Source organism: Ambystoma mexicanum, chromosome 1p, assembly GCF_040938575.1.
Source record: "Ambystoma mexicanum isolate Mex_15411 chromosome 1p, UKY_AmexF1_1, whole genome shotgun sequence".
In the NCBI taxonomy this organism is placed as follows: domain Eukaryota; kingdom Metazoa; phylum Chordata; class Amphibia; order Caudata; family Ambystomatidae; genus Ambystoma; species Ambystoma mexicanum.
In genome coordinates this window covers 834,587,589-834,615,148 of record NC_090921.1, presented here as the reverse complement: position 1 = coordinate 834,615,148, position 27,560 = coordinate 834,587,589, and the positions used below count along the sequence as shown (strand labels likewise).

Below are 27,560 nucleotides of genomic sequence, written 5' to 3'. Positions count from 1 at the left end.
TAATAGTCAGTCATCAGATGTACATCTGGAAACACTTTTTTTAAATAGTTCTCACACAAATTGTGATAGGATCATTGAGCCTCTATTGCTGCAAAAAAGGTCCTTGCAATATTTCCAAACCAATTACACACCGATTCACATTGCGCTTTAGAGTCTCAAGTTGTTGACGTTCAGGGGCAGTGATCATCTCTTCTATCTCCTGTAGCTGGGCCTCTTCAGCACCGGTAGCCTGCATGGACGCCAAGATGGCTTCAATGCGCTGAGACTTCTCCAGCAAACGCCTTAAAGATTAAACGGAACAAAGATGGAGATTATCTTTCGAGGGAGTCCATAAATTGTGCACTCACATGCATCTTGGCCTCCAGATAAGCATCGTACTGGGCCTTTTTACGCATTCAAATCTTGTGAATACGACACCTTTTATCTTTCTATGCGTACCATTTAAGCAACAGTTGAGAGCAGAGTGCAATGCAAAGGGCAAGTGACTTGATGGAAGCCAGAACATCTCTTGATTCTAATCTGCATGGATGAACCTGCAGGCCATGTAGGAGCAGTACAGACCTTTTTCTCTGTGCTGCATGCGCCAAGCCTGACAGAAACAGCACACAATGAGAGGAATGGTTTCATTCTGTTCAACTTCTGCTGTGTTTTAGGTCTGTAGATGCTCATGGAAAATGTTGCATTTCATAATGCATGCATATTTATTTTCCTAGCAATGTAGTACCATAGCAGTAATAAGATGGACAACTTAATATGATTGGGAAGTATTATTTTAACCAACAAATTAGGATTTTTTAGATAATGCTTGCTTCCTGTGTTTTGTGCATTTGTTATTAATGATGAGACAGATGTGTTATTTATATAGGGGCTTCACCAAAGTACTGTACATAGAACATATTTACATGCAATTATCACCCAACCGAAGTTGATACTCATTTATCGACCTTAGAAGGATGCAAGGCCGAGTTGGCCTTGCCTGGATTCGAACCTGCGACCTGCAGGTCTCTCAGACATCGCACAGAGCACTCAACCTGCTGAGATATCTTACTGGTGCATGATGCATCAAGATGCATCTATGTGGTGTGTTCACACATATTAATGTGTGAGAGGTGGTTTTTCACAAACAATTACTAGTTTGAAGCCAGACATCTTTGCTACACAACGGTTTTAGTTGTGTTCTATTAATTTCCAGGCTTATTAATGTTCTGGTTGCTTTCACATACTATTTAAACTCTTTCACATTATTTTCACTCTTACAATTTAATTTACACTCTAATTATTAAAACAGTGCGTACATTACTGCCACCTCAAAACCTGATCTGGGGCACGGATGAGTATCCAATGTCTAGTTTAAATGCCCATTAAACCTTAACATGCAATCAATGTTGTAAATGGTACTATAAATGGTCGGCAGCATCATGGACTTGCTCAAGGGTCAGTGTTTGTCATTACAGCAATCATAGTGGTCACAACCGCTTTCAAATCTTCGAAACTAGATTTAAATCATTCAAAACCTGACTCTCCAGTCAGCGCAAGCACTGTTATTACCTCAGTCGATAGAGTTTAGTGATCCCTGAAGGATCGAAGGGTCCCTTGGGTGAGCCAACATTTGACCATGAGAATCGATATAGATTTTAGTATTGTGCACCTGCCTCTCTGTGCCATCGACATTACTGGCATGCCATTAAGTAGAACTAGTCCCAGTAAATGCAGACTTTAATCATCAGACAATTCTACCATAAAACCTCAAAACACAGAATACAAGTCATGTTTGCTCTACTCTTTAATTGGCCAGGTTTGCCTGCGTCTTAAAAATGTAAATATATACAGAAGAAATCAAATGTGCAGGAAAAATGAAAGTCGTATTGGGTGATCACCTTCTGCAACATGCTTTAGGAAATTAACCAGCTGTATAGTGGCTGGGAATTGGAACACAAATCATTTGTTCTAAGGCTGAAATCCTAATTATGTGAAGTTGTTCTGATCCTGGATGCAGAGCTAGCCTTATTATTTGAACTAGTAGATATCAATGCTAATTTAGTTCTATCAGTGAGGAGCTTGCACTGCAGAGGCAATTAGCTTCCTGTTCTTTGTGTTTGGTGCTCCCAATACTAGTAAGTTACTATTATTCAATTTGAGAGGGGCTTGGATCGCTTAGGCCCTTGCTGGGCAAGCTCTTTGTGACGGGACCTTGGACTAATGAGGTCTATGCTGTTCCCTTTCTATGCAAGCCTAGCTTGCATTTGTGGTCCTTCATTTACCTGTTCAGTGTGGGGGTGGCTTGCACAGTTCCATCCCATGCAGTTTCATCTCTATGCCAGTAGAACTTCTACGGCTGTGACCTTATGCGTGCTTATCGTGTACGGTTCACACCCACAGCATTCCTGTTCCATGTGAGGAAAGAATGACCTATTGTGACCCATGGCATACCCTTTCTATATTAGGGAGTGTGCACTCCTGAAGGATATGTTGCACATGTTCTATGTGAGGAGAGATTCTACTGCAGAGACCCATTACTTATCTGTTCTGTGTGAGTATCATCTACCCTTGCGTTGCTTTGCATGGATCAACTCCACCTATTCTACATTGTGAAGGTTTGCATTGCTGTTGTCCTGATTTGCCTTCTGTGTGTGAGGGAAGCCTGAACAGCTCCTACACAAGCTGACCTCTTCTGTTTGAGGGAAACGTTAACCTTATGCTGCTGTGGTACCTATTTTTTGTATGCAGGGGAAGCTCACAGTGTTACTGCTCATCGGTTCCATTTGTGAGAGGGTGCTTTTTGTTCTGCACACTGCTTTACCTGTTAATTGTGAGCGAAATCTGCTTTGCTGTCATGATGTGGACCACATGATAATGATGTCCATACTGTTAACTTTTTGCATGCGTCGGCAGGATGTCACATATGCTTTACTCTCTTGTGAAGGAGAAAACTAATTTTGACTCCCTTGAAATCACAGTTACTGTCAAAGTTTAAAAATAGGGAGTAAAATACTCCAACCTCAAAATCTTATCTGGAGCACTGGTTGTATCCACATAGTCAACTGAAAAACAAATAAATATTACTCAGTAACATGGGAGTATAGAGTCAAATATGAGCCCTTTAGTCCTATTTAGGACCTTGCGTGTATATTTGGGGGAGAGAGCATCTGACCAACTAGGTGGCCAGGAACAAGGATGGAATCCATCACTGCCCATGTTCCCTTTGTCCGCCCTTTGCCTCTCCCCTGTATCTTTAGTCATCAATCATAAAGGTCAAACAGGCCTATATGAGAGATATACCTTAATTGCCTTTTGTGGTAACGTGGCTATACTCTCACGAGGGGTGTCAATGTGATTCAGTAGCAACCCAAACAACAAAGGAAAACAGTTAAAAATAAAGAGAATGTCCAATCAAGATTCTATTAAAATATACTTTAATTAAACACTGAGCAATCTGAGGGCGCCCTCACTTCTTTCCCCAAGATATCCTCCCCCCACGTGGACAGGGAAAGGCTGTCGCTATCGGATCCTGACCCTGGGGGTGGATATAGGATGGAGGATCACCTGGGTGAAGGAGACTTGGAGGGAGGAGATGAGGTACCCGTAGATATATCATATGGTATTTATTACGCGCCTATACACAAGTGTTTCAAGGCGCGACGAGGCAAGGGAGGGGGAACAGAGGCAAGACAAAGATCTTACTAGGCCAGGTGACATTGAAATCGCGCAAGTGCAGGGGAAGGGGGAAAGGGTAAGTGAGGGGCGAAGGGGGAGGGGGCAGTGCAATACATAGGATCAACAGTAAGAGTAAATAAAAACAATAGGTAAAAGTGCGGCCAGATTAGTGGCAAGTGCAGGAGTACGTGCAGACATCAATTGTCAAGAATTGGTGGGCACTGTAGGGATAGAGAAACAGCCCCCAAGTGCAGGGGTTGCACTGGAGGCAGTGCAGGAGTGCAGCTGGTGGGGGAGGGGACCTGGGGCCCGAGATCAGAGGGTAGCCAGGTGACCAGTGCAGTTTCAGTCAGGAGTTCAGCAGGGGAGAGGAGGAGAGAAAGAAGAGGCAAAGAGGAAGGTCCTGGGGTGCTTCCGGAAACCAGAGATGGTTCTCTTCAAGTTTCAGGGAGGCTGTTCCAGAGGGAGGCCCCACCTGAAGAAAGATCTACCACCAACTCATTGCTTGAAGAAGCGACTGACCCTGAGGGAGTTGGAGGCAGATGAGCAAAGAGCATGAGAAGGAAGATATTTAGGAAGAGAGAGTTGGAGGTATTGATGCTCCTGACCCGAGAAGGCATTGTGGAAAATGCAGAGGGTTTTGAACTTAATCCGCGCAGCCAAAGTGAGCCAGTGCAGAGATTGATCCCTGGGCTTGAGGCCAAGGACAAGTCTCACAGTCCTGTTCTGGATGAGTTGCAGAGGACGGAGAGTAGAAGCAGGCAGATTGAGAAAGAGGCTGTTGCAGTAGTCCAGCCTAGAGAGAACCAGAGCTCTGGAGACAGTGAGCTTCTGGGAGAAGGAGAGGAAAGGAAGAATACCTCTGAGGAGGTGCATCTGGTAGTGTGACTTCTTAGAGACGTCAGATATGTGAGGAGAGAAGGAGAGAGTGGAGTAGAAGATGACCCTGAGGTTTTTAGCCTCACAGGTGGGAGAAGGAAGATGGCCAAGAGAGGCCGGCCAGAGAGTGACAGGAAAGGAGGGAGCAGGTGTGCCAATGAGGAGAATCTCAGTCTTACTGGCATTAAGGTAGAGATAGTTGGCGGCACACCACTCCTGGATAGCAGACAGACAGTCGGAGATGAGAGAAGGAGAAGAGGTGGCGGAAGGGAGCCTGAAAATGAGCTGAGTGTCATCCGCATAGCACTGAAAGTTGGGGCAGAGAGGGGCAATGCAGTGGGCAACTGGTTGAACACCCATGGAGAGAGGTTAGACCCCTGGGGAACACCACAGGTAGAGATGGAGATAGAAGAGAGGAAGGACCCAAGTTGGATCTGGGAGGGTCGATCGGAGAGGAAAGAGATCAGCCAAGCCAGGGCCTGATCGGTGATACCCAGATTATCACGGAGGTTGACAGTGTCAAAGGCAGAACAGAGATCAAGTAAGATGAGGACACAGGGGGTATTGGAGTCAAGGTTGGAGAGCAGGTCTTCACAGATGTTCAGGAGAGCAGTTTCCGTGCTTCAGGCAGCTCTGAAGCCAGACTGATGGTCATGGAGACAACCAACCAATTCAGTACGAAGATTAAGCCGGGAGATGGCCAGCTCTTCCAGGAGTTTGCCCAAGAAAGGAATGATGGAGATTGGGTGGTAGTTGGTAGGGCAGGAGGGGTCGGCTGAGGGTTTCTTAAGAAGATGGTGCACAAGGGAGTGCTTGGGGGCGGGGGGGTTGAGACTCCAGTGGCAAAGTAGTGGTTGCAGAAGTCAGCCAGAGCAGGAGCCAGGTTGTCCTTGTGGTCCTTGATGGTTTTAAAGGAACAGGAGAGAGCCTATTTTGATGAGACTTTCATAAATCAGACTTGTCTAGAAACCTTGTCTGGGGAGAACAGGGGAAAGGCAGAGACGGAGGGAGGAGAGGTGGCCACAGAAGGGCCAGAGGAAAAGATGGGAGTAGAGAGAGGAGGAAGAGAGGAAGAGAGAGAGGACAGGATGTCCTGAGTTTTAGAGATGAAATGAGAAGCCAGGGCTGTGCAGAGGGCCTGGGAGGGGATAGGGGAAGTAGAGACTGCAGCAGGATTGGCCAGCTCTTTGCAGATTTTAAAGAGATCGGCCGAGTTGTTGGCTGCAGCAGAGACGCAGGCTTGGATGAGGGCTCTCTTCTTGGTGCAGACAGAGAGGCGGTATTGCCTTTGGAGCAGGCTGCAGGCCAGTTTGGTCAGAGGATGTATAGGAAGCACGCCATTTCCTCTCAGCCACCCTGCACTTGCGTTTAAGGTTGACGAGGTCTGAGTCATACCAGGAGTTGCACTTGGATTTGGGCTTCAAGCGGATCCTCATGACAGGGGCAAGAACATCAAGACAATCAGATATAGCAGAGTGGAGCATAGAAAGGGCTGTGTCAGGGTGTGAGTCCGCCGAAGTGGGAGGACGGGTGGGGGGTTAGAAAGTGGCGGCAAAAGCCTCAACTGACACATGCTTCATGGGTCGGATAACATAGAAGGTAGGTGGCAGTGCTGGAGTTGGCTTGGCCTGAGTGGTGGAGAGTGTGAGCTGGAAGCAAAGGAGAAAGTGATCACTCCAGGAGAGAGGAGTAGTGAGAGGGATAGAAAGGCAAAGGTCTGTAGAGATCAGAACATCCAGAGTGTGCCCTGCAGAGTGAGTCGGACCAGAGGGGAGGATAGAGAGCGAGAGAGAGTCGCAGAGGTCACAAAAGAGTCCAGAGGAAGGACATGAAGCATACAGGTGGATGTTAAAGTCTCCAAGAAGGAGGAGTTGGGTGGTCGAGACCAGGAGGGAAGAGGAGAGGTCCGTCCACTAAGAGAGGAAGGAGGAGATCTGACCAGGAGGCCGATACATGGTAGCCACAGTAGGGGAATGGCTAGGACAGAGAGAGAGAGAGAGCCTGAAGACGAGGCATTCGAAAGAGGAGTAGGCCTGCGTAGGAATGACAGAGGCAGGAATCCACTCAGGGAAGATCAGGGCTACACCCCCTCCGGAACAATTGGACCTAGGCACTGAGAGGATCTTGTAGCCGTCAGGGAGGAGAGTGTCAAACCTCGTGACAGAGCTGGCCGTGAACCATGTCTCTATGAGTGCGAGGACATCGAGGTCAAGTTCTTCAAGGAGACGGCAGATGTCAGAGGAGTGTTTGACAGCTGAGCTAAAGTTTAGAGTGACAATTTGGAGAAGGTTGCCGTCCTTGAAAGACTTCCGGGGAGGGGTAAAAATCAGAGGTATGCCCTGCAGAGGTGTAGAAGAAGCCTGAGGGGGGGGCAGAAGAGGAAGGAGGAGTGGGGAAAGTAGCCAATGAAGAGACAGAAGGGGGAGGCAAGGAAGCTGTGGAGGAAAGAGAGGGGACAGCAAGAGAACTTGAATGAAAATTGATGAGGCGCAGGAAGCGGAGGAGAAGGTTGGCCTGAGGGCCTTGGACCAAGACGGTACCATTCAGGTAAACATTAATGATGACCTTAAAGGAGTGGAAGGAGGTCAGGAGGGCCTCCCAACAGGTGCTACCATTAATGGGAGAAGAGGAGAAAGGAGACAGCACAGAGACCATATGAAGAGTCCATAGGTCAGGCGAGGGAATGAAAAAAAGGATGTCGGTGAGGGTTTGCCTAGAGAAAGCACTGGTATAGGTATCAGCAATAGGGAGTCCTGGGTTGGAGACCAGGATGCCCTTTTTAAACTTCTTCCTACCAGATTTAGTGAGGAGAGCAGGATAGTCAATACAGAAGCAGTTAGAAAAGATAGGAGAGACAGAGCGTACCACAGAGTAGGTAGGGAGAGGAGAGAAGAGAAGAGGAAGTGGGTGGGAGGGGACGGTGGGGGCGGGGCGAACACTAGGAAATGACACAAGGAGGGGCGCAAGCAGACGAGACAAAGAGACGAGACAATAGTAGACAATTGAACAAGACGACAGGAGCCCAGACAATAGTAGAACATGAGAGATGAGAGATGTTATCCCCCTTTTTCCTCTCAAAACATACCCTCAATCCCCCAGACCTTTGTGGGCTATCGTAGGTCAGACCCATATTTTCCCATTGAAATTAATTCATACATACATGACTTTAGTACTGGGACGAGGAAGAAGCAACAAGAGACAAAAGACTCTAGAACCAACAATGTGCCGTTTAGTAGTCAGAGAACCAATCATCTTAGCGGGATGTTCAAATATGTGCAATACAGAAAGAAGAGGGAGAATGGGGTCGGCTATGGCTGTGAACGCGAACAGACCAAGCCTCCCTGGGAAGCCGTGCAGAGGGAAGAGCAAGTGCTGGAGCATAGAACCAACAATGTGCCGTTTAGTAGTCAGAGAACCAATCATCTTAGCGGGATGTTCAAATATGTGCAATACAGAAAGAAGAGGGAGAATGGGGTCGGCTATGGCTGTGAACGCGAACAGACCAAGCCTCCCTGGGAAGCCGTGCAGAGGGAAGAGCAAGTGCTGGAGCATAGAGGCTCACCGACGAGAGGCACGTCAAGCAAGCAGCAGGCTGTGGGGACACCGAGAGAAGATGAGAAGCTCTCGGGAGTTCACATGTTTGGGCAAGCCAGACAAGGCTTACCGGAGCTCTTATCTGAGATGCTGGCAGAAGTGGCGACCACGGAAGCCAGAAGTAGCCGGAGGAAGCGAAAGCAAAGCAGACTTCACCGTAGCAGGTGCAACGGTTCACTGCGAGACAAACTAAAGGTGCCAGAAGAGACTGGCGAGTCCCATGAAATAGGAAAGAAACAGACATATTGGAGGCGGCCTGTGTAAAGAAATAGCAGAAAGCTGAAGCGAAGTGGAAATGCAAATGACGAGCACTTTTTAAATATCCATCCGAATGAAAGTACATTTCACTTATAACCAAGCACTTTTTTTTAAAAACAGATCCGAATGAAAGTAAGCAGTTTGAATACTGATCTAAATGTATTAGTTTTGTGTGAAAACTTATGAATATCCAGGAACTGTAAACTTTGAAAGAACAAGCATTGGCCAGAAGGGAGTAGTTTCTTAGCTGTAACTCCATTTCTCCAGCGTTGGTATCTTTCATGGATTCACATGCTTTGAATATTCCCCGTCGTCAGGCTGGGAACCTCGGTCCTTTTTAAAATAGCATTTTCACTTGGAAAACTTCAACACTTTGTGTCCTACCGACGTCCTTTTGGGGGCTTAGCTACCACCCAATAGGACCTAGTGTATAAATAGACCTGCCCCTGCAGCTTCCCTTCAGATTTTAACCTCCAAAGTAGAGGAACCCACTGGGTTTGGATGCAGGGGAGGCCGGCGTGCGCATGTGAATCCATGAAAGATACCAACGCTGGAGAAATGGAGTTACAGGTAAGAAACTACTCCCTTCTCCAGCATTGGATCTTTCATGGATTCACATGCTTTGAATAGATTACATAGCAGTAGCCATCATGCATGGAGGCGTGTAATGCAAACCAACACATTAGGAAAGGAAACACATAAGACCAGCAAAGAAGACATTAGCAGTGTTAACATTGAAACGGATATCCCAAGGCTGTGGGGCTTACCTTATTGAAACAGGCGTTGCAGGACTGCACGTCCCATCTGCACATCTGCACCATGCTGCTGTTCCAGGCAATAATGCCGAGTAAAGGTATGCAGAACCGACCAGGAGGCCGCCTGGAAAATGTCCACCAGCGGAATCCCCGACCATAATGCGGCCGACGAAGCGGTGGATCTCGTCGAGTGCGCCTTCGGACGCCTTTCCAAAGGCTTTCCCGCCTTAGGGTGACAGAAGGAAATAGCCGATGAGACCCAGCGAGATAGTCCTTGTTTGGAGATTGCCCTTACCTTGACGGAGGGTCCATAGGCCACAAACAGTTGTACTCAGGAGTTCAGACTTTCAAAACAACTCAGATAAAATGTCAATGCTCTTTTCACATCCAGCGTATGCAGCGCCTTTTCTGCCGATGAGGAAGCAGAAGCGAAGAATGATGGTAGCACGATGGAAGAAAGTTTATGAAAAGTGGTTGGCACTTTGGGACTAAAGTGCGGGTTAGTGGCCAACACCACCTTGTCCTTGAAGAAACGTAAGTAAGGAGGATCAATCACTAGGGCTTGCAATTAAGATATTCTTCTTGCCAAAGTAATGGCCACTAAAAACGCCACTTTCCACGACAAGAACTGCAGGGGCGTCGACGACATAGGTTCAAACGGGGCTTTCATCAGACCTGACAGCACCAGATTGAGGCTCAAACCAGGAGGGAACTTCTTGGCTGGAGGAAAAGTCAGAAACAATCCTTTTAGAAAATGTTTGACCAGACGATCACTAAACAGAGGGGTAGCATGCCTCTTCCGAGTGAATCTAGAAATGGCCGCCAGGTGTACTTTTATGGAGGAGAACGCCAAGCCTTTCTTTGCCAAGTGTAACAAGTAGGGTAGAACTTGCTCCGGTGAAATGTTTAAAGGGTCCATCCCAGGCTGGCCCTTACACCATACACAAAACCTTTCCCATTTGCATGCATAGGAGGTCACGGTGAATGTCACGCTGCGAGTGCAGAGCAGGACTGGCTCCAGGACAGCCGAGAGGGGCATGATTGGGCCCTTGGGGCCTTGCAGGAACACTGTGGCGAGGCCCAGAGACCCCGAGTCCCAAGGCCAGTGGCTATGGCCGTGACAGTTTGTTGATGTAGAACATCGTAGTTGTGCTGTCCGTTAGGATTTTAACCGACTGGTTTGTCTGTTGTGCTTCGAATGCTTGAAGTGCTTTGAATACTGCTGTAGTTGCAGCAGGTTGATATGGTTCTGTGCCACGATGTGAGTCCACAGACCATGTGCTGTGTGGTGAAGGTAATGAGCCCCCACCCCCGAAAAGTGATGCGTCTGATGCGAGAATCGCTTGTGCTTCCGGATGGTGGAAGGGTTTTCCCTTTAACACATTTTCTTTCGACCACCAGCGCAGGTTTTGAACTTTTGTTGGTGGACCACTAGATCGTCCCACTGATCACTTGCCTGAGACCACTGTTTCACCAACCACTCCTGCATTGGTAGCATGTGCAGACGTGCATGTGGGACCAGATATATGCACGATGCCATCATGCCTAGCAAACGCATTGCTTTGCGTATGCTTATCTGGAGACCAGCTTGATACTGGGGTATTTGCCAAAACATGTTCTGCACTCTTTCCATGGATGGAAAGGCTAAGTCTGTTCTGGTTTCTAATACAGCTCCTAGGAACTGTTTTGTTGTGTTTGCTACAAGACTTGACTTTTCCTCGTTTATTGAGAAGCCCAATTGAAAGAGAAGATTGATGGTTCTTTGTGTGTTTTGTCTGCAAAGATGGGGTGTTTCCCCTGTGATCAGCCAGTCGTCCAGGTAGGGGTACACTGGGATTGCCTCCCTGCGCAGGTGCGCCGCCACCACCGCCAGTACCTTGGTGAATACCCTTGGAGTCGAAGCTATACCGAAGGGTAGCACCTTGAATTGGTAGTGCAGGTTTGCTACCTTGAACCGCAAGAGTTTTCTGTACGCTGGGAGCATTGAAATATGAAAATAGGCGTCTTTCATATCCAATGCTGCCATGTAATCTACTTCTTGTAGCGTTGTCATGCAGAAAATGTGTGGCTTTACATACGTGTTTGCAGGGCGTAAGTCTAATACTGGGCGCATTGTTCGATCTTTTTTTGGCACAAGGAAGTAGTTTGAATAAATACCCTTGTTTACCTTGTTGGATGGCACAATCTCAATGGTGTCCTTGAGGAGCAGCATGTTGACTCCCTTGTCTTTCTTTGGCGCGTGGGCATGGTTCGATGGTCTTTCTAGGAGCTTGACACAATATCCTGCCGCTACTGTAGATAACACCCACTTGTGCGTGGTTATTCTCTCCCATGCGTTGGTGAAGTGTGAAATCCGTCCCCCTACTGAGGAGGTATGGGAGGGGACCTGTAGCGGGCAGTCATTGTTTGGGAGGTGTTCCTCCACCGCTAGATGTGGAGGCTCTCCCCCGTCTGCGGCCTCTGCGCTGACCTCTTGGATAACCCTGGGACGCTTGACCCTGATTGTTCCATGATGTGTTCTGATTTTGTCCGTTTCCGGAGCCTTATCTGGAACCTTGGCTGCGAAAGCAGCGTAAATTGTTCCTGCCCCTTTGGCCAGGTTGTTTGTTAGTAAATTGCCCAAGGGATTTGAGGGTATCATATTCCTTTTTGGCTGCTTTGAGAGTGTCCTCTACAGCTTTGCCGAATAGCACGGTTGGTTCCACTGGCATGTTGAGTAACGTTGCCTGGGTCTCAAGCTTAAAGCCAGATTGGCGAAGCCAAGCATGGCGCTTGAGAATGGTTCTTTCCGCGATAACACGGCCTGCAATATCTGCGGTGTTGAGGTTGTTCTTCAGCAAGCTGCTGGCAGTGGCTTTGCCTTCTGCTGCTACTAAGGCAAGTCTAGACTTTAAAGGCTCTGGAGCAGAGTCGATGAGGGCCGTAATCTCCTCCCATTTATGGCAGTCGTAGCTCGCCAACAGTGTAGAATTGTTGGTTATCCTAGTTTGAAACGCTGCCGAAGTTGCAACTTTCCTCCCCATGGTATAGAGCTTCTTGTTCTCCTTTTCTGGGGGAGCTTCTGAAGAGGCTAGTGGCGTCTCTGCCCTCTTCCGAGTAGTTGTGACAACTAGTGAATCCGGCTTAAGCTGTCCTCTGATATATGGAGGATCCGATGGCGCCGGGCGGAAATGTTTTTCTATCCGCGGGTTTACTGCCCTACTCTGATTTGGTGTTTCCAGTGAAGGTTGTATTCTTCTCTGGACAGACTTTAAGATGGGTATGAACTGGGTGGCAGCTTTTTTGTCTCCCAGGATGTCTCTGACAACATCTTTTTCTTGCTGAGTTTCCTGTGTTTGAATACCGAAGTGCTCAACTGCTTTGATTAGTAAGTCATTAAATAAGGGCTGATTATCTATTGGAGAATCAAGCACTGGGGAAGCTTGTTGAATTGGGGAGGACATATTGTAGGCTTCTTCCACATCATCATCATCATCATCACAATCATCATTACCATCATAGTGTTGATATTGGTCCTGATCCCCTTCAGTGTCAGTATGGATGCCATATAGGTCTGCAGAAAAGCGAGACCTTTTTGCTGGTGGCTGTGATGAAGGCATTGGTGGCTGAGAAGTGGAAGACAGGAGCTGAGAGCTTGAAGCTTGAGCAGTAGGGGGTGTATTTTGAAAATTCTCTAGTGCACGAGGTTTTTCTCAAAGAAATTAGTACAAAAAGTCATTCTGGACATCTATGTGCTCTGGTGACCATAGGGCCGAGCTGGGGATGACCCCTGGGTAGGGTATGGCAGGGACTTGAGGTGTAGAAGTAGGTAGGCCTTTATTTTGTAAGGCCTCACTTATGGAACACTCTTCTTCCTGTGGAAAAGTTACAATCTCCTTTGAAGGGGTAGGCTTGTCCCTATGAGCCTTGTCTTTGTTCTTATGAGGCTTGTCTCTATGATCAGAGCTTTTTGAAGAAGATTTTTCGGAATTAGAAGGCTTAAACAATCCTTCTGGGACATGTTTCTTCACCAGGTGAGATAACCCTGTGTTTTTGGACTTTCCAACCGGTTTTGACAAAATATGTAGAGTTTCGGCATTGGAAGGGACTTCCGTCTCGTCTGTCGACGTTCAGCGTTCTGTCGAAGGATTTGTGTGGGCGGCGTCCTTTGTCTAATGGGGCCTGTCATGGGGCGACCGGGATTTCGAGTGTCCAGAGGACAGGGAATCTACTGATCTCCCTCTAGACTCGGAATCTGGGTGTTTGGGCGGCAGGGCTGACACATCACCGCGGGTTGTGTGCTTAGTGTGGGAAAAGGAAGTACCTTTGCCGCCGGGTGTCATCCCCACAACAGGACCGCCTGGCCTGTCTACTAGGGTCGGGGGCTTGAACTTGGATGGTCTCCTTGGCCCTCACGGCGAGGCTGCTGTCACTGGAGGCTCCCGCCACGTCCATGGCGGCTTCGGACTGTATGGCGTGATGGGCCCAGCATTTAGTTCTGCGATCTACCAGGGTTTTAGGTCTAAAGAGCTTGCAAGCTCGACAGTGCTTTTCGTTGTGGTCGCAGTACAGATACAGGTTGCACACTCTGTGTTTGTCGAACCACAGACATTTTCTATTACAAGTGGGGCAGAATTTAAAGAGTGTCTTATCCATGTCTGGGAAGGGCAGCTGGGCGATAAAGGGAAAAGGTGGGAAAATGGATTGTCAATGACCGCCCCCAACTCTCCCTACTGTATGGGCCTAGGCCTGGTGGACCTTCCAAGGCCGAAAGGGTCAGTCTAAACTTGACTCCGTCCGAGGGAGTTGTCTTGGCTTTGCCTTGTCCTTTCCACCGCGTCGAAGATCGATGTCAGAAAGAAAAATGACAGAAAGAGTAACTATAATTAAACTTTAATAAGTAAATGGCGCCAGCCGAAATAGAACTCTGCGATAAGCGAACGCTCACAATGGCAGAAAAAAACAATCTGAGGAACCTCGACGCGTGAAGGACCTTGGGTACAGTGGACGTCACACTAGGGATAGAATTACTGGCACGCCCCGCCGACGTCCCTTTTTCGAGTTTCGAAAACAAGAACTGTAATACTCTGCAGCTTCCACTAGTTGTTGGCCTATGCATAGCATGTGATCTAAGCTGATTCCACAAGCCTCAGAAATATATATATATATATGACATGCATTACTTACCGTAATAGCATTTCTGATTGTAGCTGCTTAGATTCACATTCTGTGCATATAGCCCAAAACCTAGTGGTAATTGCGGAGTATTGCATCTTGTCTTTCGAGGTCCCTCTGGTTGTGTGTTTTCTGCCATAAGGGAGCCTTATGACTAACGTGAGTGAGTACAGATAGAGCGAGAATAGTAAGACATCTATGTTCCTTGTACTCCGAGCGGGGAGGAAGGGTGAGCGCATGTGAATCTAAGCAGATGCAATCATCAGAAATGCTATTACGGTAAGTAATGCATGTCTTTTGATTCTTGTGAATCTGCTTAGAGTCACATGCTGTGCATAGACTAGCGAGCAGTACCCAGAGTTGGAGGTGGGGTTGAGAAGGAACAGTAGTAAAGAGATGTTTTAGTACTGCTTGTCCCACCTGTGAGTCTGATCTAGAGTGAGTATCTAGGCAGTAGTGTTTTGTAAAGATGTGAATAGAACTCCAGGTTGCTGCTTTGCAAATGGATTTGAGAAGAACATTTGCAATGAATGCTATGGAAGCCCCAGTGCCCAAATAGAGTGTGCTCTAGGCTTGAAGGGCAGATCTCTCTTAGCAAGAGTGTAGCAGAGTGTGATGCAGTTTACAATCCACTTTGAGATGGCTGACTTAGAGACAGGCTCCCCTTCTCAGCCGCCACTAAAATGAAAAACTGATTTGTCTTTCTTGGTGGTTTTGTCTTTCCCAGATAATGTATGACTGCCCTACGCACATCAAGTGTGTTCAGGCTTCTTGCTGCCATATTAGTTGGGTTCTGGAAGAAGGTGGGTAGTTCTATTGATTGGTTCACATGGAACTTTAAAATGAATTTTGGCGCAAATCTGGGCTGAGTGCGCAAAACCACCTTATCCTTCTGAATTGTGACAAACGGGTCTTGGGCAGAAAGGGCTTGTAATTCACTGACTCTTCTAATGGAAGTGACTGCCACCAGGAAGGCAGTCCTGTAAGTGAATGCCTTGAGGCTAGCCTTACCATTAGCCTAGTTAATACCACATTTAGGTCCCATCCGGGAGCCGGGTACGAAATAGGGGGATGAAGTCTTTTAACCCCTTCCATAAATGCCTTGATCACTGTGATCTTCCACCACAACACCTTCTTTTGGGATGTAGTGTATGTTGAAAGTGCAGCTCGGTGGACCTTTAGAGAATTAAAAACCAGACCCGAGTCCAGTAGATGAGTCAGGTATAAGACAATGTGGGTAGGTGAACAGCCAATGGAATTGATGCTCTTAGAATGGCACCGGATAACGAAGCATTTCCATTTATTGGAATAGCAATGTCTGGTGTTAGGCTTTCTTGCCTCTTTGAGAATATCCATACATCTCCGAGTAAGCTGGAGGTGCCCGAACTATGACCGCAGGAGCCAGGCTGCTAAATTGAGGGTTTGCGGGCAGTAGTGGCGTGTTTCCCCCTTGTCCTGTGAGAGCATGTTGTATGGGCAAGGTAGCTTCATCGCAGGAGAGATTGACATCGCCATCAGATGGGAGAACCAGGGTTGGCTGGCCCACATGGGGGCTACCAGAATCCTTGTGACTGGTTCCTGGTGCATCTCAGTTAATATGTTTATTTGGATTCAAAATCCATCAAATACATAAAAATACATAACACAAAATTAGTTCCAATCAATCAATAAAATCCTTTCCCTCGCACATCCACATAAATTCAACACCACATATTACATATCAAATTACGATACATAAAATATGAATTCATACTAGTAAACCAATACTAAGAGCATGGGATAAAACAACAAAAAAAACATTCATATCTGCAGCCCTCTTGATGGCAAGATCCAATAGTCAAATAGCCCAATTCTTGGGACAGAATAGAGCAGTACAGATAGCCAGATAAAATCATACACCTAACAACCCCTTCCTAAGATGCATGGCTCTTTAAAAAAAAGAAAGTAATGCCTACACAGTTAAAACAGAAGAAACAGGATAGCAGGCCTATAGAGGCGGATATTAGCCTCCCTTAGGACTGGCATTAGGGTTGATCATCTAATCCCACTATAACCAGGGCAAAACAATAGCAGGTGGACCAGGTCCTCTTTTAAATGGCCACACACCGGACACCCTGGCAAGTCCGGGTAACCACTCCATTTAGCTGTGTTTCCCCTCAGGAGGAGGCAATGAAACCTTGCATGTGTGATTAGCCAGCAATCTTTCCCGGTAGTGTCCCAAAGTAAATAGGGCTGTATCTCCTTTGCCTGGTGCATCTTGTGCACAATCTTGTTGAGAAGGGGAGTTGGGGGAAAAGCGAAGACAAATTTCCCTGACCATGTTATCCAGAGACCGTTCCCCTTCGAGCGGTTCTGCGGGTACCTGGAGGTGTAATCTTGGCATTGGGCGTTCTCCAGAGTTGCAAACAAGTTAATCTCTGGGAAGCCCCATTCTGCAAAGACGTTTGAGACAATGTCTTCGTGTAATTGCCATTCGTACTCTGTGGGTGTGGGTAGAGGGAAGTTGAGACAGGTGGAACATTCTGTGTTTGTGAGCCCACTTGCAAATATTCTGGGACAGTTCGGATAGCCCTGGAGAGCGTGTGCCCCAGTTTGTTCATGTAATACATGGCTTTGGGGCTGTCTGTAAGGAGCAGTACTGTCTTCCCCTGTAGCTATGTCTGAAAGGCGTTTAGGGCTTTGAACAGTGCCAATAACAACAGATGTATATGGTTGGACGCTACTGCTGGGGCCCAAACGTCGTGCAGTGAAGGAGGTGAGCCCCACATCCTGTCAGAGATGCTTCCGTAGTGAGAGTGGCTTCTACTGCTGTTACGCTCACCTGGTATCCCACAGGGACGCCACCCAGCCCTGGTTGGATGACTTGCACTCTCAAACCCTCTCCCGGTCCCTTGGTAAGGCCTCTGGTTAAAGATGGGTCTGCAATATAGGAGAGCTGGATTCAATACCATATTTTCTTTATGTTTTCTCACCTCCATTGGCCTCAACTCCTTCCTCCCCCTTGGGCCTTCTCCTCACCTTAATATTGTAAAAGGTGGATTCTCCGTCCTGCTCCTCGTGACAGGGGCGCGTAGATGTGGGGGGCGAGCAGCGACCAAGTTACTTCATTGGTGCAAGCCCCCCTGTGAGAATCCAGGCCTGCTGCGACTCCATAGGTTTGCTGCTTTACAGTCTTTATATGCAGTTCTTATGTTCCTCTTAGTTCGAATAATAATGTCTTGCTTCTTTCCTTTTAGATATGGAAAGGTATTTTGGTGTTGTCATGCAGTTTGAAGATGAGCATGTGCCGGTAGGCGAAAGCGCGTTGTGCGCAATGCTGTCCGGTGTGTAATGCGCGATGCGCGGCGCTGTTTCGCCTTTTATATTGCTAACCTGTGTCTTTTCTCTCCTTGCAGGTTGCGTGTTCCTCGCTGAGCGCCGTAATGTTCCAGCAATGATATTGACCAGGAGATGACTACCCAGGTAAGAATTGTGTGGCTTTCTTCATTGGGGAGGAAACGTGAGTAAACGCTTACTAATGCTGTCTTTCTTTCTCCTCTTTCCAGGTTATGGTATTCCAGGATGCATGTGGTGATGGAGTTCGTACCTTCAGGTGAGTGGAACTGAAGTCAGCGATGGATTGAAGACAGGATACTGTTCAAGGTAAGTTTCGTAGTGTTCTTTCTCTCTTTGCAGGTCCTTGGTTTCAGGTAAGCTGGCATCAAAGAACTGGACACAGTGAGCATTATGCTGCCCACAGCAGAATAACACAAAGCACGTTCTGCTGTTTGGGTGTGATTTAAATAGTCTCAGGTAAAGTAGTCCAGGTAAAATAGTCCCAGGCCTGCCACACCCAAAAGACTAGACCGTATAGTTCAGTTCCTTGTAACTGAGCTATGTGTGTGCCTCCATGTTGGCTGAACAGCCCCAAGTTAAAAAGTCCCAAGTAAATAGTCCCATTCTAATGTTGGTCTTCATGATGGTTATGAGCCTGGCGCCAAAGGTGCCAGTACTGACTCCAAGAGAGTCTTGGATGAGGTTTTAAGGCCTTTGACCTGGCCCTAACTGGAAGGCTGACTTGCCAGTGAGAGCCAGGGGCAAGGGTCATGACAACTGTGGGGTGGTGAAGGTTTTCCTCTTTAAGAGGTTTTCCCTCAACCAACACTGCAGAGAGAGAACGAGGGCGGCCGAGACAACCACTAGATCGTCCCATTGTCCGCTGGCCTTGACACCACTTGCTGGTGAGCCACTTTTGCATGGGGTGCATGCGAAAACGTGCGTGTGGAACTAAGTAAATGCAGGAAGCCATCATCCCTAACAGTTGGATGGTTTTGCGTACAGTCACCTTGCGACTGGCTACATAGTGAGGGATCTGGGACAGCATGTTTTGAACCCTCTCATTGGAGGGGAAGACAAGACCGTCTTCTGTCCGAATTAGAGCTCCCAGAAATTGTTTGACTTGGCTGGGGTCTAGACTGGACTTCTTCTCGTTTATTAAGAATCCCAGACTGAAGAGTAGATTTACTGTCTTTTGGGTGTTTGATGGGCATGTTCCGTGAGAATCCCCTGTTATTAGCCAGTCGTCGAGGTAAGGATAGACTGAAATGGACTGCCTGCGCAGGTGAGCCGCTACCACCACCAGTACCTTTGTAAACTCTCTTGGGGCTGAGGCAATGCCGAAAGGAAGGAACTTGAACTGATAGCGTTTGTCCTCTATCATGAATCTTAGTTATTTTCTGTGCACTGGCAGCATTGAAATATGAAAGTATGCATCTTTCATATCCAATGTTGCCATGTAATCCCCCTGTTTTAGCAGAGGGATGATTTCTTGCAGTGTTGTCATACAAAACTTTTGCGGTTTGACAAATCTGTTCCCTGGGCGCAAGTCTAGCACAGGGCGCATGGTGAGATCCTTTTTGGGAACAAGGGAGTACACTGAATAAATACCCTTGTTTACCTGTAGAACGGGGACGGCTTTGATCCCACCCTTTTCTTGCAGGATCTCGACCTCTTGTAGTAGGATCTTCAGATGTTTTGGTGACAATCTTCTGGACGTTGGTGGTCGGTATCGAGGTGGTCGGCTGAACTTGATACAGTAACCGTGGGTGACGGTCTTGAGCATCCACTGGTCTGTGATTATTCCCTCCCATGCATGGAAGAATGTTGTTATTCGTCCCCCGACCGGGGAGGCATGGGAGGGGACCCGGATCTGTAAGTCATTTCTGAATAGAGGCCGGTGAGCCTCTAGGGGTGGTGCTTCTACCCCTTCCTTTGCCACTGTGCTGTCCTCTTGGCTGATATTGGTTTGAGGCAGCTGCCCCTTGTCTCGAGGCCCATGGAGCATTTCCTGTTCCATATTGATAGTGAGGGAATGTGGGAAAGATTGTCCTCGAATGGAGCGGCGAGAGCTACACCCTCGCTGCTGATAGGGTCTCTGCGTTATGTGGCTTAGTGACTTCAAGGTCTCATGTTCCTTTTCTGCAGTCTCTAACCCCTCATCCACTGCTTTCCCAAACAGGTTAGATTCCTCTACCGATTTGTTAATGGGGGATGCTTGTGTTTCCAATATGAATCCTGAATTCTTTAACAAAGTATGTCTTTTCAACAGGATACATTGAGCCATAGTTTGCCCTGCCGTCTCTTAAGCATCCAGGGTGTTTCTTTAAAATGTTTTGATTCACCTGCCCCCCCTCCGACACAACCGCCAGCAGGCGTGATCGTGTTGACTCTGGGACTTCCTGCAGGCCTTCCTGGAGCAGATTCCTCTGTACATCTCTGTAACTAGCTAACAATGTGGTATTGTTAGCTATCCTGGTGGAATAGACTGCTGCCGTTGTAATGCGCTTCCCCAGGACATACAACTTCTTGCAGTCCTTATCCGACGGTGCCTCGGCCGTTGACAAGGGTACTCCTGCTCTCTTCCTAGTTGTTGTTACAACTAGGGAATCAGGAGTGGCATGTCTCCTGTTAGGGAGAATTCTCTGTTTAGGCTGAATTTCCTAACCTAGTGCGTCCCCCAGCAGCTTTGCTGGATTTTTGGGGTTTATTTTTTTCTCCTGCCAAGAGTGAGACTCTTTTACCCTCACTCTTGGGCATGATTTGAGTGTGTTTCTTTGGATCTAGATGTGTTTAATGGGCTATGGGGTCTTTTTCCCCATAGGGCTTCTGTGTTATTGTGATGTGTGTTACACAGCACCCTCAGTGCAGTGACACAGGGGTGTCATAGTGACCTCTCAGTATAGACTCCATACCCTGGGACTGACTACTGTCCCCCAGGGCATGTAAAGTCACCATTGACTTTGCAAATCTTAAATTCTGAACAGAACCAGTACAAACCATCATATTGTGGACGTACTGGCTGGGGCAATTCAATTGCCCCGGGGTCTGTTAGTCGAGGGGGCACGTCTCCGTCCCCCCTGATCGAGTTTTGGCTGGTGGCAGTGGATACTACTTTTTATATTCAACCGCGAATATTTTCCTATGGGATTTCCCATTGTTTTAGGCTACTACCTTTATTTAATTATTTATGGTAGCCTCAAACACCGCCGGTTTATTTAATTAATATTAATTCTCCGGTTGGTATTCTTTGCCAAAACTTGATTCTAAAATGGCGTTTGTGTTCTCTTCTGTGACTCCAACCCAAGTCGAGCCCTTTGTTCCACTTTTTGGCGGGCTTCTCCACAGAAGCCCTCCAAAGTGGTGCCACTCTGTGTGGGGTACTTAGGAGGGGTGGAGGGGAATGTAGGCACCCAGGACTGAGTTGCCTAGGCAACTCTAGTCGCACTCCATCCTGATTGGCCCAAGTGGTGAGCCGGCCGGCTCACCACTTAGCATGTTTGAGTGACAGCTAGGCTGAGTGAATGGGGGTTTGCTGTATAAAAGCAGGGCTTTGGGGACTGGAACTTCAGAAGTCGCCACAGGACCTAAGAATCCGACGAGGGAGAAGCTGAGCCGACCTGCCCCGACACCACCACCCGTGGAGCCCTGCTGGACTGCCTCACCACTTTTCCCAACGACAGAGGAGATCTCCCGCCGGGGAGTCTTCTTCCTTTGACTGGTGGGGATAACCAGTTTCACCGTCTTTTCGCCTTCCCGACGTACCTCGTGGCCGCCTTGCCTGTGCCAAGCATCCCGGCAACCGTGATACCACGGTTTACCACGACCGCGAAACAAAGGTACCACCTTTAACCGGAAAACTCCACGGCTGGTTTCTTCCCTGGTAGTGCAGCGACCTTTATCTTTCCTCCAAGTCGAGATCTTCTCTTCCCCTGGACGACGATGCAACTTGCACCCACTACCAGGAACAACTGCCACCACTGGAGGATCCTTCCCAATTAAGGTACCGTGTCCCGCCTGGCTTCCCTTGTTACCGACTGTACGGGGTAGATTTAGCCCCCGGCTTTCGAACCTGGGTTAGCCTGGGACACCCTGGCTAAACTTTCCTAAGCCTCTCTAAACTCTTTTTGAACCCTCTGCAAGACTTTCTAAGCCTAGTGTAACTGTGTGATCTTGGGCGCATTTGTGCTTTGCTCTCTCTAAGAGTGGGCCCAGCCTTTGGACTTTGGCTCACCAGTGACTTTTGTTCTTCTGCCTTGCTAACCGTGTTCTTGAATCTTAGAGTGGTGTAACTTTCCATATTCTGTCTTTTTCCCTCTCTTTCTCACAAACTTATTGGAGTGCCATCTAGTTAAGCGCTCACCTCTGTATGAAAATAAGTGGTGTTTTACAGTGACTTATCTGATAAGGAAAAAGGGATGTATATATTATAATAGTAACTGTGTTTAGAATATTTTACAATAAGAGTGCTGGAGTGTTTTCAACAGTGTTTTTTTAAATAAATAATGATATACTTGAATACCAAAGCTCTGGTCAGTGTTTGCTTGTATTATTGTATCTGACTGCCTATTGTGTATACTTTGCATACTGCCTAACTCTTCTTGAGGGAAGTCTCACTGCTCAGCCACAGCTACCAGGTAAATCTGGGTGGTGCAGACTGCTACCAAGTGGGTTTACTGCCAACACCTGTAGTCTTAAATCTTTTGCAGTGGTCCCTAAGGGAACTGCACAGGTTTCTGCCTAACATCCCCGGATGTAGAGAGGGTCTGTAGGCGAGGGGGGAAAAGTTTCTCAACCCGTGGGTTCACTGCCCTTGTTTGCGATGGAGTAAGCAAAGTGGGGGCGGTACGCCTCTTGATTGAGTTTAACAGAGGTATCACCTGGCTTGCAGGTGGTTTCTCCTTCAAAATATCCTCTATGAAGTCGGTGTCTTGCACTGCCTCTTGAGTGGCAATCTGAAAGTGTTCAGCTGCTTTCTTAAGGATAGCATTGAAAGCCATCTGATCATCGATGGGAGATGCTTGTCTGATAGGAGCTGAAGCAGGAGGATCTATGCACAGTGTGTCTGGATCCGGGGTATTGGTTGGTGACAGCCATGGTGCTTCACCCACAGTTTGATCATCACCCCAATCTGGGGAGTGGTGTATAGGTTTTTCAAAGAGATCCTCACCCTGATCATAAGGGTCCTGAGGCGTCTCCTCTGGCTCTGTTGGATCAAACACCTCCTCCTGAGGAGTGTGGCTGGAGGTCCTTTGAAACTTAGACATAGTAGGGTAGTAGTTGTCCTCTTTGTCTTTTAGGGGTGGTACATTTCTCTGGAAAGTCCACAAATTTAGAGAGTCTACTCATACTCTTCTTGGGGCCTTGTGTCCTTAGGTTGTCGAGCCTTGTCTGTTAAAGTCTTAGACAGGGGTTGGGAACCCTCCAAGTACTCTTCCTGTCCCCTCTCGACGTTTAGATGTGTCTCTAGGTTTGTTCGCTGACGAGATGATGTTGCCGAGACTCTCGCATATCTCCGGCGTGTCTGGGAGAGAATTTGAAGGGCCTTGCAGCTTAGACGTGGTTTTCGGCACCACCAAAACCTTAAGCGTTGACGTGCTCTTATGAGGCGTTTCAGCGCTCTTATGAGATTTGGTGTCAACGCCCTTGTGACGTGAGTGCCAGGACGCATGCTACCTAGACGGCTGCGGGGAGGGCGGCCAACCCGGAAGATGGGTGGGTGCCGCCGAGAGGATCGACAAACCCGTTGGCGTCTTTGGCCGTCGCAACGAGTCAGTCGAGGAGGCACAGGGGTTGGGTGTTTACCTTTATGTGGTGTGTGTGCGTCCCTGTTGCCGGAGTGTACATTTCCCATAGCATGGTCGATAGCCTGCCTGCCGGGGCCGGGCGTCTCAGAGCGTGGCTGCTCCGACGTTGGTTCAATGGCCTCTGTATTGGAGCCACGGCTGTCACTAACTTCCTCGTCACTCGAGGTGCCAGCAGCGATGGGGAGCTACCCTGGGCCTGCTGCATGGCATAGGCTGCCCACCGTTTTACTCGCCTATCTTTTATCGTCTTAGGAAGTAAAAGCTTGCAAGACCAACAGGACTCCTGATGATCTCGAGGAAGACACTTATTACACCTTCAGTGTGTCTCTTTCGAGGGAAGGGCAACATTTAAAAAGGTGTCCTGTCCATAGGTCAGGTTTATAGCGACAGCAAAACCATAAGGGAAAAGAGAGGGGAGAAGGAAATGCATTCTTGAAAAGAAACCGAGCCCCGGACCCCACTCTCCCTACTGTGTAGGCCAGGCCAGAGGCCGAGGCCAAGCGCTCAACAGTATCTACCAGAGCACTAGCCGCCAAAGTCTGGAGTGGTCTTCTGTATTGGTTGTAAAGTAGTCGTCGGTGAAGGGTTACTAATAATAAAATGACCGGAGATCATGGGCAAAGATATATCTTAGCAATTTTTCAAGCTCCGCATAAGGCAACTAGCTAGCTGGGTGGAAAAAAACAATCTGAGGGACCTCGACACGTGAGGGATCTTGGGTACACTACACGTAACGTTAGTTATAGAGTTACAAGCACGCCCAGGTCGACGTCCCCTTTCAATCCTTGAAAGACAAGATGCAATACTCTGCGATTACTACTAGATGTCGGACTATATGCACAGCATGTGACTCTAAGCAGATTCACAGGCATCAGAAAAATATTTACATACAACTATATAACACACAACATGCTATGTCACAATGGGGTGGCTGCTGCAGTCAGTCACCCACTTTAAATTACATTCCATGGGTCTCATCTCTGGTGGCTCTTCAGGCTGGCTTTAGGGCTCGATGCAGTGCTGGTTGCAGGCTGTCCCCTGATGTTTTGGGTCCTGGTCCCCCCTCCTCTTCTTCCTTCATGGTGGCCCCATCCACAATTAGCACACAGTCCGCACTCATGGTAATGTCCTTGGGAAGCCCCCTGTATGCTGGGGGTTCGCCCGTGTCACCGCTGCTCCCTGCGGCCCTCTGGAATGTTCTGGGTGAGCCATTTGTCTTGGGGGCCACGCGCGTTCATCATGGGTGGGCCCATTGGCTGGAGGGCTGCCCTGTGCCATTGGGACGCCGCAATGCTCACGCAGACATCTTGCCCTCAGGCGGTGTCCCATGAGAACGGCCGTCGCTGCTTTCACCGCCGGACTTCCACTGCCTTGTTGGGGCTTCCGGGCCTTCACCCAGGATGCTCTGCTAAGCAGCCTGGGGCTTTCCTTTATCCGGGCTGCCCAATGGAGCAGTCTGGGACTCCCTCCCCTCCTCCTCTTAGGAGGGTGGAGCAGACTTCCCTGCCTGACATATGCGGCCAAGGAGGACTTTTATGAAGTTCCTGCCTTGCTGGCCACGAGGCAGGCTGATGGGGGCACAAGCAGGCAGCCTGGTCTGTGCTACCCTCCACATGGGCCCCAAACGCTGGGCTGTTCTTTTCGGCATGGGCAGCACCCTGCACGCTGATGGGGCTCATGATAATGCAGGGCCCGTACGGTCTGGCCCCCCGGCGGGCTGCCACCCATCATGGTCTTGGGCTGGACAAGCTGCCCCAGGCATAAGCAGCTCAGGCTCCCTGGTTTCCTCCCCACATGCTCTCCCTGGTTTCCTCCCCCACATGGCTCATCGATCATAGGCCCTGTGGGGCTGCTTGAGGCAGCCACAGGTAAGTAATGTTCTTTTCTTTATCTCTCCTCTGCTTCTCTTTCCTGCTCTTTATTAACTGTCTTTATTTTAAAGTCCTCACAGGATTCTTTTCTCCCCTACTCAGCCCATTCCTCGCCAGGGGAGTTCTGTTCCATTGTTTTTTTCTTTTCTTTCTTTTACACATTACATCCAGCCCCATGGTGAGTTGGATGAACTCTCCTAAAGACAAATGCAGCACCCACATAAATAAAGAAATACACTACACATTTAATAAATTACTTTTATTATCCTGTGTCTGCATCTTATTTCTAGGTATTCCCATAGGGGACAAGCATGTAGCCCCTAGTAGGCTTGGCCCCGTGGGGCACGGGCTACATAAGGAAGCGGTTCCACTGAGTTTTTTTGTATAGGTTTACCCTCCCAGCCCTAAGTAAGCAATCCTTAGAATTTCCTTAGTTCACAGAGTTGTAGATGTAGTGAAACAATCAAAACCAGCAATGTGGTAGAAAAGGATAGAGATATACAATGTACACACAGAGGTTTTGCTTGCTTTACTTTATATCTCGTCAAACGAGGACCTTTGAATGCCAAGTGTCACAGTATGTACCCCAGGATTAACTTCGATCTACTAAAGGCTTGCAAGATTGAAAGTTACCTCCTACACTCTGATGCAAGGTCCTTAGTATTTAAGCCTTTCACAGACTGGTGTCCTAGACACCCCGTTTCCCTGTGTGAGTATCCCAACACAACTGTGTGGAAACCACTATCCGGTGAAACCCTTTGTTTGATTCTAGTGGGACCAGGTGTTACTTCCATGTGCAAATATTGCACATAATCCAACAACCAGATTTTGTTTCTATGAGAGTGTGACACGAATGTTGCCATACATGGTCATGGTTCAGTCCTGCCTTAGAAAGTAAGGGCTGCAGTTGCAAATGCAAAATGCAACCTGTTTTTGAATTGTGTCCAGATTCAAGCCTGAAGCAACACACAATAGAAAGGCCAGGAAAAAGCCAGAAACAATCAAATGTGGCAGCAATTTCAATAATATAGATGGCTACCAAAAGTTTAAAAGAAACCCCCACCCCCTTGCTTGGGAGCAGAGTTAACCCCTCAGCTACAAATCACCCATGTAAATTGAGGGTATGCATCCTTAACTTGTTAAACCTGGGGTCGAGCCCTGAATGAAGCACAGAAGAAGACAATCTGAAGCGGAATTGTGACGAAGCTCTGTTGGTCCCAAGACCTGCTCCAACAACAAACCTCTGCCTGGTATCTGTACCCAGTTACCTGTACCAAGCACAAATAACTGAGTACCGGTAATTTCGTCCCTTGTCCTAGTGGACACTGTCAAGTGTCAAACCCACAAGGATCTCCTGCTCCCAGGAAAGCCTTGCTGTCAGTCTCTGTGCATATCCAACACAAAGAGGCAGAATTACTAGACACCCAGAGCACTGCAACTGACAAGAGTCCGAGGCCACACTACAATGACAGCCCACTTAGAAGTTTGTATGCACATTGTGACAGGACCGGGATCGTGGCTATGTCTGGGGAGACCAGTGACCTTTCCTGACTTTGAGTCGATCTACCCAACCACTGCCAGATATAGCGGAAAATACAGAGGTGCTGATACACACAGACAGAATTGGATTTGGAGGAGAGTCAGGGACTGTGGTGCTCTGGTGGATCATCTATGTGATCACTACGACGGCCGAAAATGCTGACTTTTTCTTTTTTTAACCCTTTACACCACATATATAGGCGGGGGAGACCCCCACAGCCCCCCCATATTAATATAATACTCTAAAACCTCCACACACATATATATACATGGTGTAAGGGAGAAGTTAAAAAGAAAAATAAAGTCGGCATTTTCGGCCGTAGCAGTTCCCAGGTCGACATTTTTGTACGATTCCCGTCTAGAACAATCTGAGCTGAAGCTAATGGACAACCGTTATGATTCCCAACTCAAAAGAGATAAGCAGCCCATCAGTGAAGACCATGTGATTGTTGTGCTGGCAAGAGGAGTCTGACCCCCACTGCCCCCAAAGGCATGGTGTGTCGCTCCACAGGCACGTATCTAAAAAGCACAAAGGGGTGGGGTCTAGCTGGCACTTTAAACACTCTGGAACAGAAACCCACCCACTGGGAGAAAATCTTGGGGAAGATTAGCCCAAGAGACCAGGTGGTGCAAGAAACCAATGGGATCCAGGAGGTAGGGTAAACCAGAAGAAGGTGGAATATAAAATCCCTATACTCACACAGGTGGAGGAAAGGTGTTCGGGTGAGGTCAGT

At 48.0% G+C, this 27,560-nt stretch overlaps 1 protein-coding gene across 7 annotated transcripts in view; it reads right to left on the bottom strand.

Annotated features, from left to right (window-relative positions):
- Positions 1–27,560, bottom strand: part of POLR3C (RNA polymerase III subunit C) — a 685,095-nt gene that overhangs the window by 30,294 nt on the left and 627,241 nt on the right. For all 7 annotated transcript variants that reach the window (XM_069652779.1, XM_069652773.1, XM_069652781.1 and 4 more), the window contains one exon: positions 132–281. In XM_069652779.1, coding sequence (XP_069508880.1) covers positions 132–281 — 150 coding nt within the window. The remainder of the gene's footprint in view (positions 1–131; positions 282–27,560) is intronic.